Genomic DNA, 12,513 nt, shown 5'->3' with positions numbered 1-12,513 from the left:
TTTTGAAAAAGCTAATTACCTTCATCCCAAGGCTTCAGTGCAGGAGTTCCTCAGGATAGATATTTTCTAATTAACCTGCTCATTGATATTATATATGTTTGGAGCAGGTACTAGAACTTAGGCAATCCATCTCCAAACATGAACAATACCCAAAGAAGCTCAATCACATGTAGCAAGACTTGGACAACATTCAGATTTGCGCTAATAAATGGCAAGGAACACTTGCCAGATATCGACAATCTCCCAAGTGGAGAAAATCTAATCAACTCCAAGATCAACATTTTGAGAATTACCAATGAAAAACACAATTGGACTGGCTGTAGAAGAGGTTAGAAATTAGAAATAATTCAGGTCCTGACTTCCCAAAGCCTGTTCAGTATAGTGCTTCACTAACATAAGCTTTCCATCATCACAACAGCAGCCTGTTTGGCATCAGTAGGTATCATCTACAAGACACTTCAGCAACTCAAACCCCCTTCCAACAGCATTTTTCAAACTTGCAATCTCTACTACTTAGAAGGGCAGCTATATGAATGTGAATGCATGGGAACACCACATCAATTAATTGACAAATATACCATCCTGGTTTGGAACTATAATGCTCTTCCTTCAATAGCTGAAAATCATTGAACTCCTTCCTTAGGAGCTTATGGGTGCACCTACGTATCTTTGTAATGGTCCAACAGGCAACTCACCACCACTTCAAGGGCAATTAAAGATGATTAACAAATACTGGCATAGTTTCAGCTCACATCCATGAAAGAAAAAGAACAGAATAAACTTTTAGGTAACTTATGTGACAAACTGTCAGGAAATTAAATTCTACAGTTAATTTATCAGGACTTTAGCTAATCCTTTTACCACTGATTGATACCAGTGACTACAAATTGGAGTTTCATGTAATGTATGAAAATCTAATGAGAACACATTTTTGAGTAAGGAGTATGGTTTATGGCATTGGCAAACAGCTAAATTGCCAGGTTCCCACCTCCTACCCTAAACATTTACATCCAGCAATTCCTGTAAATGACATTGCAGCCAGTGCGATGCGATTCACCTCAATGAGCTGAGGTTGGATGGAAGCTTGCTGATAGCTGTTGTCTCTGCCCAATATGGACAGTGCTTGCTTGGATAAAACACACAAGGGGGTACAATTACAATTCAAAGACATTTGCACAGGTACATGAATAGAAAAGGTTTGGAGATAGATGGACCAGCAGATGGCAAGTGGGATGAGCTTAAATTTGGGATTATATTCAGCATGGATTGGTTAGTTCGAAGGGTCTGTTTCTGTGCTGTGTGACTATAACAACAATCTATGTGGAATCACCATACCCAGGAATTAATGCAAAAGGAGGCAGTTTGCTTGAATTATCTAAACTTAAACCACAGGGATTTGGTGGCAAAGTAGAAGGATAAATGATATTTTTTTAAATAAAATCTATTTTTCAATACAGCTCTCTCTCTTTAGGAATGAAATAATACATTTGTAAATTAATACCCTCACCTATGAGCCAAAATGATATCTTACCAAATTTCATTCGAATATACTCATATGGATCCTCCTGCCATAGCTCCTCATCTGCATCTGTATAGCACATCAGGGGGAAAACAACATCTTGGATAATGCCCTACAAATATATCAAATGTGTTAGGATAATAATTCATTAACAAACTCAAAATTCATTCATTCAACATTTTTTTCTAAAAAATCTGGTTCTAGTTGGTGTGCAATTTCAATGTGACAGCCCTAGTTAACTTACCCAAATGACCGATCTTCTCATGAGCCATAAGTGTATGTCCGCAGCTTTCATACTTATTGTTCTCACTTAATGCATTATCCCTTGGTAATCATTGGATTAACAACCGCCCTCTTTATTGAGACACAAAAAAAGTCAACGGAATCGTTCCTATTCCCCACTCCCAAACCCTGAAAATTTGCTGATTTAGAATCTCTGCCCTTGTGCATTGACAATAATTTGTGCTTAAAATGAATTGCCCCAGATGTCTTCACACGAGCACTGTACAAAGTATGACACCAAGTTACATTAGAAGACATTGGTCAAATTTAGTCATCTGACCCAAAGACACAAAGTAGTGTCTTAAAAGAAGGTTTGAGGGGCAAATGAACCGAGGGATTTCCAGAGTATGAAGGCTAGGTAGTTGAAATCACAGCCCATCAATAGTGCTCCAATTAGGATTGTGAATGCAGAAAAGACCAGAATTATACGAGTGTAAACATTTGAGGGATGCGGAGCTGAAGGGGTTTGGAAACAAACATGAAAACTTTAAAATCAAGATACTGTTTACTCAGGAGGATGTCAGAGGGCACTGGGGTAATAGGGAAAGGTACCTGCTCCTAATTAATACAAGACATTAGGCAAAATAAAACTGCAAGTTTATGCAGGACAAAATTTGATAGGTCAGCAGTGGGTTGGAACAGTCAGTTCAGCACTAACAAAGCACAAGTTAGGGCTTCAGGGGTAGATGATCTGTAACAAGGTCAGTTTTAGCAAAGGCACAAACATCCGTTTGAAAGTTCATCTCACATTCAGTGTGACAAAGAAATAACCAGATGACTTCATCTCAGACCATTGCCAAGCAGAGGTACAGAACTGGCAAGGGAATGGAGTTTGGAGCAAGAACTGAAAATCATGGCTTTCTTCTTCCTAATATTTAACTATAGGATGTTTCTGCTAGGTCAGTACTAAATGTCAAATAATCTGTCTGATGTCACGCCAATGGTGACGTCAAGAGGGGTAGTGGCAACGTATTATCAACATACAAGTAAAACTAATGCTGATCACCTGGTTCGGTCTAATCCACGTACATTTTATCACTTGAGATTGTAAACTCTGTACAGGTAAGATTTTTACTCTATTGTGGCAATGCATCTTGCTTCAAAAAAATTCTGATTATATTCCATTGTTCAAGCTGCCTTGGGCTACTGACATCTAAGTAAACATAACAGACCAGAAGTAGGAATAAAAGCCTACTAGTGGTACAACTAGACGAGCCACTTGGGAGACAGAGATTCTCCCCACCCTCACCAACTATTATTTACCAGTTCGATTCAAAGAGGTCTTTGCAGTATTTTAGTTATACAACTCCAAATATGAATTATATATCAATCAATTCAGGATTAATGAAAACCCATCCTGTACTCTGGGGCAATGCCTTAATGTAAAGCAGCAGTTGAATTAAAACTTTAAAAGTTTCATGATTGCTTAACTGGTTACAGCAATTATCACCTAAGCATTTCTTAGACCGTACCAAGTGAAGGAAACTGCAACTGGGTTTCAATTTTCCACGTTTTGGGGAGGGGGTGGTCTAGTAATGAGTATGACAGAAAACACCTTCTCATCCTAGTTTATTAGCTGACCTCCTGTGCTGTATTATTTTATATCAATTGAGAAAGTGTAACAATCAAATGATCTCAATGCGAGCACATAACTTGGTTCAGTTGTTTCTGCCAGTTAAAAACCTGACATATCAACATTCTGGTGATGCCTCAGACGACGAACATCCATGTAATAGCACATTTTCAAGATCTGAAACAGCTCCATTGGTTAAGTAGCTTAAGTTTAGGTCAAGATTAGAGTGTGCTTGAAAAGCACAGCAGGACAGGCAGCTTCCAAGGAGCAGGAAAATCAATGTTTCAGGCAAAAGCCCTTCATCAGGAATGAGGCTGGGAACCTCGGGGGTGGAGATAAATAGGAAGGGGGTGAGGCTGGGGAGAAGGTAGCCGAGAGCACAACAGGTGGATGGAGGTGCGGGTGAAAGCGATTTTCCTCATTCCTGCCCCCATCCCCACACTTACCCCAGTTCCAACCTTCCAGCTCAGCTCCATCCTCATGACCTGTCTCACCTGTCAATCTTCCTTCCTACCTATCCACTCCATCCTCCTCTCTGACCTATCACCTTCTCCCAGTCCCAACCCCCCCCCCCCCCCCCAATCTCCAGCATCTGCAGTCCTCATTTTCTCCATGCGTAAGTTTAGGTCTCAACTGATACAATCTGGTGAATTTGACCCCATATAAACATGATTAAAACTCTTGGAAAGATAGCATTATTAAATTAAACTAACTGAACTTAATTGAAAGTGTTATAATGTTTTTGATATAAAGGTACTGCTCAGAAGTTTTGGTCGAAACATGCAGCATTCAATTAAAATTACAAGAAGCCTTACCTGGATATGAGGTTTTAGATTTTTCCAGGTGACAGCATGAGCAACCCCCTGATTGATGTAGTTCAGTGTTTGCTGCAGTACTCGAGGAGCCACATATTGTTTTTCTTTGTATTGATATAAAACTTTCAAAAGCACCTGTAACAATATATAGTGTTAAGGGCTAGTTTGGATACAAGAAAGCAGAGGTAGGCCAGTCTATCCAGTCTACTCCATCATTCAATGTCAGATCAGCCATAATCTCAATTAACTATTTCCTGCATTTTCCCTACACCATAATTCCCTCAGTGAAGAAAATAAAATCATTGGCCCTGAATATAGTTAATAATCCATCCTCAACAGCACTCTATGGTAAAGTGTCACTACCTTCAGAAGACATTCCCAATCAAGTCTTAAATGGACGAGCCCTCACTCAGATTATATTCTGTGGTTCTAGATTCTCCCAAAAAGGGAAACAACCCTTGCACATCTACCCTGTCAAGCCCCCTAAGGAACATATTATTCCATCAGGTCACCCCTCATTATTCTGAAATCTAATCAGTACAAACTCAACATACTCCACCTTTTCTCATAAGACAGTCCCTCCATACACTGTCATCACAGTCAGTCAATCTTCTCTGGACTGCATCCATTGCCAGTATACCTTTTGGTAGATAGGGGGACCAATACCATTCATGGTATTCCAATTGTGGTCTAACCAATGCCTTGAGCAAAACCACTCCACTTTCACACCCTATTCCTTTTGAAATAAATTTTGAATTTATTAACTTGTGGAATCTGGGCATTGCTGACATGCAGTGTTTATTGCCTGTTCCTAGTGCCCTTGAGAAAGTGGTGTTACCTTCTTCAACTACTGCAGATCATTGCAGGTAGACCCAAAAATCCTATTCAGGGAAGGAATTCAAATTCTGGCCCAGCAATAATGATGGAACATCAAATGTTTTCAAGTCTGGATGGGGAGTTGCAGCTGGCAGTGCACCCATATATCTGGTGCCCTTGCACTTCAGCATGGAAGCGGTCATGGGTTGGAAGGTGCTACCAAAGGGTCTTTGGTGAATTTCTGCATTACATCTTGTAGGTAGCAGAAGTAGACAACCCTTATCAGAAATTCCGAAATCCGAAAAGCTCTAAAATCCGACGGTCTTTTTGTGAAGTTTTTAATCTCATTAACAAGGTTGTTTGGTGTGCAAACAGTTAACCTGACTCCACACGCACTCAATGCATGTCACTCAGATGCGACGTGTGGGGACATGGCTCAGCACTGGCAGGCCTCAATTCCATCTCAGGGCCTGCTACTCAGTGAGTCTACTGTTTGGTAAGATTTTAAAAATTTCACTGTTGAACTACTGCTTATTCCGAAATTCGAAAAATTACAAATTCCGAAAACAACCTGATCCCAAGCATTTCGAATAAAGGATTGTGTACCAGTATGCACTTCTGAGCATCAGTGGAGGAGGAGTGGATGGTAATGGATGTGGCACCAATCAAACAGGATACTTAGCCATGGATAATGTCAAGCTTGAGTGTTGTTGGATTGACATGCATGCAAATGGGGAGTATTCCATCCCACTCCTGAATTGTGCTTTGTAAATGGTAAACAGGCTTTGGGGAGTCAGGTAGAGAGTTACGCGCCACAGTACTCCTAGCCTCTGACCTGCTCTTGTACCCACTTTGTTTATGTCACAAATCCAGTTGAGTTTCTGGTCAGTGTTGATGTTGGTAGTGGTAGAATTCAGATGGTAACACCACTGAATGTCAAAGGCGGGTGATTAGATTGGCCATCTCCAATAAGAAACATCGTCTGGCATTTGTGTGGCATGAATGTTACTTCTCACTTGTCAGCTCAAGCATGAGTACTGTCCAGATCTTGTTGCATTTGAACATGGACTGCTTCAGTATGGGTCGTCATTAATGGTGCTGAACATTGTAATAACATTTGTAAACATCCTTACTTCTGACCTTACAATGGGAGGGCCATTGATGATGCAGAAGACAGCTGGATCTAGCACACTAACCTAAGGAACTAGTTAAGAGATGGCCTGGAACAAAGATGATTGACTTCTAACAATCACATGTCAGTAAGACTCCAACCTTATTCCCATTGCCTTCTAAACTTGAATTTTAGCTTTTTGTGATTCATGCACTTAAACTATTTGCATACTTACAACAATACCTAACACAAACATCTAAAATACATGATTTACACAAAGTAAAAGTGGTAAAATGCAGTTTTAAAATGTTACTATAGTCACTCATTATCTAACAAAAATGCTTTTGATGCCATAGCTTAGAGGAATTGCACAGAAATTATACTGTACCTGCTGGATACTGACAGCATAACCTTTGAGGAATACTTCAGCAAACTCATTGTATTCTTTGGAGACATTACCTGGACTTCCATATCTGGAAGATACAAATACTTTTCAGGAGGTGCACTGAAACATTTGAAATTTTAGTCACATATTTGCAAGTTTCATAAATGCAGCTTTCAAATCAGTAACCAAACAGCCACAATTCTCAGGCTATCCTAATCTTTACCCATTGACACCTACTGAGTGTGCTTATGTATGGACACTGCGTGAGGTTAGAATTATCTCAACTATAATGCTCAAGGTATAGATGATTGAGCATAGTAATGAATGACATCTGTGAAACAAAATTCCAGTTATGAGTAACACAAGCAGAAAATGAGGAAAAATAAAGTTCCTTAATTTACTTATACATTACAGTGAAAAGCAATCACCTTTCAAATAATCTGGCCAAAATGTGCAAAGCCCATTTCTTGCACTTCCACCAAGGGAGCTCAGGTCGATCATCTTCATCAACTTGCAAAGTTTCCTTAAAACACACATACAATGATGAAAATGTCACTGTAGCATTTACCTGCAGCATAATGATTTATATAACTTCCATTATAGATAAGGACAAAGAAATATATTGGAAATATTTTGCAAGGAATGCACACAGATGAAATGTAAAGCACTGCATCAGGACCTTAAGTTAACAAACGGGCAAATGTCTGATGTGCATACATCAATCTGGTCATCACTACTTTGCAAAAGCCCAGTGCCTTGACTGACTTATGAAAAAGTTTTAGAATCTTGAATACCAATGAAGAACAATCTTATTTCATATGCACCAGATCACTTTCAGGGAAAGGACGGCAGCAAATACCGATTAGGAATGCTTGGAAATAAAATGCACATGTTTAACTGCTATAAGAGGAACAGATGAGAAAAAGGTTACATTCAAAATTGTAACATTTTACCAGTTTAATACTAAGTCAAAAAGCTTATCAAGAAATAGTAACATTGCACAGGAACTTAATTCAACAGTCTTCCCATTTATCTGGGAAGCAAATACTTATCATATTTTTAAAGCGAAAGCTTTATTTTTTGGTAGTATTTCAAAACTTAGACCATCTTTCATGACATCCCAATTCAACTTCCAATAGCTAAAGCAGCGAATAAAATTAGCTATCTTATTCATGCCAGCTCTCTGCAAGAACTACTCAGTTAATCTCAACCCCTTAATTTTTACCCATAGTCTTTCAAACTTTCTCTCAAAGGGCTACCTAATACCTTTCTGAATACCAAAATTGAACATGCCTTCACCTCACAGGCAGGTCCTACCAATTTGTAACATAACATTTAAGTTTGTGTCTCTGTTGGTCACTTTACCAGTCACCTTTAAATCGGGTCCCTTTGGGTTGCAACCATTCCATCACTGGAAACAGTTTTTCACTCTCTACTCTCTAAACCCCTCATGACTTTTGAGTATCCTTGCCAAATCATCTATCCATTTTCCTTTCAAAGTTGAACCATGCAAGCTTTTCTAATCTAGTCATTTAACAGAAGTCCTTCTGAGAAACTTCCAAATTTGAAAGCTATTTTCCCAATTTTCCACACCCTTAAGGATGAGGAAACATGCAACACTTCTTTATTCATGCTCCACTCCCCTTGTTTGAGAATGTAAACTCGCATATTTAAGCAATCAATACTGGAAAGAATGGGAAGAGATTAAACTTTAAAAAAAAGAAAAAAAAACTTACAGGAGGAACATCCCTATCAACAACTGTTTTGAGTATTTCCATCCATTCAGTAAGGTTTTGCTGGCTTATCAGTTCCAACGGCAGAGTGTACTGTAGGCAGGAAACAAATCATTAAACAAGAGAACTCAAAGTTCAGCCTAATATCATTAATTTTAGAGCTTGGATTTTCCACTAGTGGCACGTAGATTTGGTTTGTGTTTATTGATCGACTTGACAGTATTTCCAGAGCCATGATTATCTTAAACCAGTATAAAATAGATACTGAGCTTCTGGCATGAAAATGGGAATTTATTTGCATTTGATTGTACAGACTAAACACGGAGGATCATCAGCTTATTTTCAGTGAAAAAGGATCAAGTTTATATTTTGATGAGGGGAAAAACAAAGCATGGAAAACATTTGATTTCAGTGCACAGATCCACTTACCAACCCTCTCACCATAATAGTCTGGAGGATAGGAGGTGGAGAGATGAACTTACAGGTTGATAAAATAATGAGGGGTATAGATAAGGTGAATGGTAGGGTGTCTTTCCCCTACAATAGGGAGTTCAACAAGGGGGTGGGGGCATATTAAGGAGAGAAGGATATAAAAGACACAATAGCCAAGTGTGGCTCGTGTGCAGAATAAAGTTCCAGAGGAAGTGATGGATGCATGCACAGTTACAACATTTAAAAGACATTTGAATAAGTACAAGAAGAAGAAATATTTGGAGGGATATGGCCTAATTACAGGCAGGCAGGACTAGTTTAGTTTTGGAACATGATCGGCATGCACTGGTTGAACCAAAAAGTCTGTCTCCATGTTGTATGACCATGTCCTGATGGAAGTTAACATGAATGGATCCGTTTCTCCTCCGGGAAAGGGGTAGTTAGAATAAGAAGGAAAAAGGTTACCTCAGTGCAAGTTGCAGAGCAGAAGAGGAAACTCAGAAGAGGGACTCTGAAGCTAAGAAAACCTAAGTTCAGTAGTATGACTAATCATAGAAGTCTTCTGCAAACTGAGTAGGAATTGAAAGCAACAGTCAAGTCAACCCTATAGATGAAATAGAAAATGTGTCTTGCACTCTGTTGTTTGCGTGTGTAAAGAGATGGTTTTGGAGTTAGAATTATACTTTAGTGTTGCGAAATCTTTCAAACTGTTGTATGCAAATAGTTTGGTTTATTCTATTTTATCTTCACTTATTTTCCAAAAATAAGCTTTTGCTTTTAGAGCAATAAAACAAAACTGCAGCATCACATGCTTGCGTTTCAGTGAAGGACCATCTCATTGGGATAGCACAGTGGTTCAGAGATTAGCATTCCTGCCTCACAGCACCAGGGACCTAGGTTTAAATTCTAACCTCAGGCAACTGTGTGGAACGTGAACATTTGCCCCACGTCTGCGTGGGTTTCTTCCCACAGTCCGAAGACATGCAGATTAACTGGATTGGTCACGCTAAATTATCCAGTGTCCACGGATATACATGCTAGGTGAATTAGCCATGGGATATACAGGGTTGCAGGTATAGAGTAGGAAGGTGGATGCTCTTTGGATGATCGATGTGGACTCAATGGGCCAAATGGCCTGCTTCTATCCTATAGGGATTATATGATTACTTACAAACAAAACATGTTGTAAGCCAGATTTCAGTCTGGATCTTACTTGGCCAGCAACACTGACTGGGATCATAAAACATTCAAAATCAGTTATATTGAGCACAAGGCCATGTGACCCATTTTGCATTGGTCTGCCCAATGATTAATTTGCTTTGTGCCATTTCTAGTTTTCTCCTGATAACCCTACACACAGATTTTCTCAACAGCAGTGTGATAGTCATGCCACCAATAGACAAAAACTCATTTAAGTGGGAGAAAAAACTGAGATGGAAGTAGCAGCTGCTGGTCCGCATCATTGTTGCTCATTAGAAATTAACAAAGTAGCTGACCCACAAGGTAAAATTATATCACATTTACGTAAACATCTAGTATCAACTGCTTTCACAAAAAGCTTCGAATTCTGGGGTGAATTAATCAGAAAAAAGTGTTTCTTAATGCAGCTTCTTGATTTCATATCTAACAACTCTACAGAGAAATTGTCAAGCATGTTTACTCGCTCAGATATACTATTCACAGCCATGGTCTAATTACAGAACTCACCTGGGACACCGTTTTCCATATGCCCTACCTGCCCTGTTGAAGATGCTTGTTAATGGGTGGACATTCCTTTGCTGAACAATCGAGGAAGTACCTATTTACAGAATTTTAATGTATGTGGAAAGGTCACTTCTCTCCAACAGGTCTATGTTGATGTTGACATATGACATGCAATGTCTTCTACCTTGTTATCTCATCCAATGAACACATTCTTCCATTTCTTTATCTATCATGTACTTATTTAACTTCCCCTTCAATGCACCTATTTCAAACAAACATGACTAAAAATGCTGCATGTCTATTTTATCAACAAGATATATGGTTAAAGCAAACGTGCTCATGCTATTCATGCTGAATATGAACGAGATCACATGGTATTATGATGAAGTTGTAGACGTGAACTGTAGCTTTAAAAGGACCTGAAATTTCTGGCTGGCACAGTGTGCGCTGAAAGATTTAAAAGCATAACATTTGGTTGACAAATAGCTGGAGCTGCATTGCCATGGTACGACACAAATTCAAATTCAGCCAGTTCAAATAACGCCCCAGATACCAAAGTCCAATCGAATTTGGTTTTTACTGTTTTAGATGACATCAAACCAATGAAGTGATCCAATGTTTTAGGGTATAAAAGTCGGACATTTTGAATAGTTAGGGGGAGAACAAAGAGCTGCCAAGCACCAACGTAACAGCTGCCAGAATAACTCTCACCGGTCCATAAGAAATTTGTGCAGAACACTGAAGCTGACCTAGGGAAATCTACAGAGAAAGTTCGACATCCAAAGACAATAACTGGGTCTGAAACTGATTTTGTCATAAAATTAAGAGGGAATTTATCAGACCAGTATTGCAGAGTGGGGGAGGGGGATAGAAATAGATTTAAGAGAAAGGAGTTATAAATAATTGTTGTTTAATGTTCTCTTTTGGACTTAAATTGTTAAAAGTTTTTCTTTAAATAATGGTATTTGGGATAGTTCTTTGCCTCTTGAAATTTTACAGATTCTGGCAAAAGGCAAGTTTTACTGTGTGCCTGGTTTAAATTTGGAGGGTCTACCCATGTCATAACAGCTTGGGGGCTCATCCAGGATTCAGGATGATACCTACTTGATTTCAAGTGCTGTATACCCAAGCTATCCATGACTTCCTTTAACAGCCGATCAGTAAAATTAGACCCTTGGTCTGACTGAATCACTGAGTAGCCCATACTGCGTGAAGAAAGCTACTAACTCCTCTACCGCTCTTTTTGCCTTAATACTCCGTAATGGAATTGCCTCCGGAAATCTGAAGATATCCATTTTGGTTAACAAGTACTGGTTTCCACTTTTAGTTCCCAGGAGGGGACCTACACAATCAATTATAACCCGCGTGAAAGGTTCTTTGAATGTGGGAATTGGCAACAAAGGTTTTCTTACTGCCTGTGGCTTACCTACCATTTGGCATATATGACGTGTAGAGTTAACCGCATCCTTGTACATTCCAGGCCAATAAAAATGTTTTTGCACCTTAGCCCTCAATCTTTTGTACATTTAGGTGACCTCCTATGCTACCTGTAATACTTCCTGTAAGCATGCTACCGGTAACACAATCTGGTGCACTTCGGCCCATTTCTCCGGTCTCAAAATTACAACTTCTTGCCCTTCTCCTTCTGTTCTTTTGAATAAACTTTACCCACACAGGCAAAGTCTTTATAGAGATCAGGCACCAAACTCCACACTCGGCCCCTGCCGCAGCTGTGCACTCTCCTGCAGCTTCTCAGCTTTTCCTTTACTACTTTCACAAAGGCAACTGGCTTAGCTTCTTTCAAGATCTTTTCCCACAGTGCTTTTCTTTAACAACCAGCACTGTGACTATGTGTCCAACTTTCTGGCAGTGAAAACACCTTTTCCCAGTGCCCTTCTTGAACTACCAGTACTGTCATTTTCTGTGTCCCACTCCATTACAGTGAAAACACCTGAGGCCTTTCACTTCCTTTCCACCCTCTTAGACTTCTTTAACCTATGGTAAACAATTACTAATGTTCCCTATTCTTTCTTTCGTAGTGTATGATCACCCTTTCTTCCAACTTCTATCCCTCAGGTCGAAATTCTGGCTGGAAGCTTGACTTATGCACCAACATGTATTCATCTGCTAATTCTACTGCCCT

General features: G+C 39.4%; 1 protein-coding gene across 1 annotated transcript in view; it reads right to left on the bottom strand.

Moving 5' to 3' along the window:
* Positions 1-12,513, bottom strand: part of ipo7 (importin 7) — a 59,363-nt gene that overhangs the window by 24,056 nt on the left and 22,794 nt on the right. Inside the window, exons 6-10 of the mRNA XM_043705890.2 lie at positions 8,238-8,327; positions 6,930-7,024; positions 6,505-6,589; positions 4,190-4,324; positions 1,532-1,631 (exon numbers count right to left, since the gene is read on the bottom strand). Of these exons, the coding sequence (XP_043561825.1) occupies positions 1,532-1,631; positions 4,190-4,324; positions 6,505-6,589; positions 6,930-7,024; positions 8,238-8,327 (505 nt within the window). The remainder of the gene's footprint in view (positions 1-1,531; positions 1,632-4,189; positions 4,325-6,504; positions 6,590-6,929; positions 7,025-8,237; positions 8,328-12,513) is intronic.

The sequence above is a fragment of the Chiloscyllium plagiosum genome, unplaced genomic scaffold, assembly GCF_037043375.1.
Source record: "Chiloscyllium plagiosum isolate Xiang-an unplaced genomic scaffold, Cpla_swu_hap1 HiC_scaffold_18, whole genome shotgun sequence".
Taxonomy (NCBI): domain Eukaryota; kingdom Metazoa; phylum Chordata; class Chondrichthyes; order Orectolobiformes; family Hemiscylliidae; genus Chiloscyllium; species Chiloscyllium plagiosum.
The sequence above is the reverse complement of the archived record's forward strand: the minus strand, read 5'-3'. Positions and strand labels throughout refer to the sequence as shown.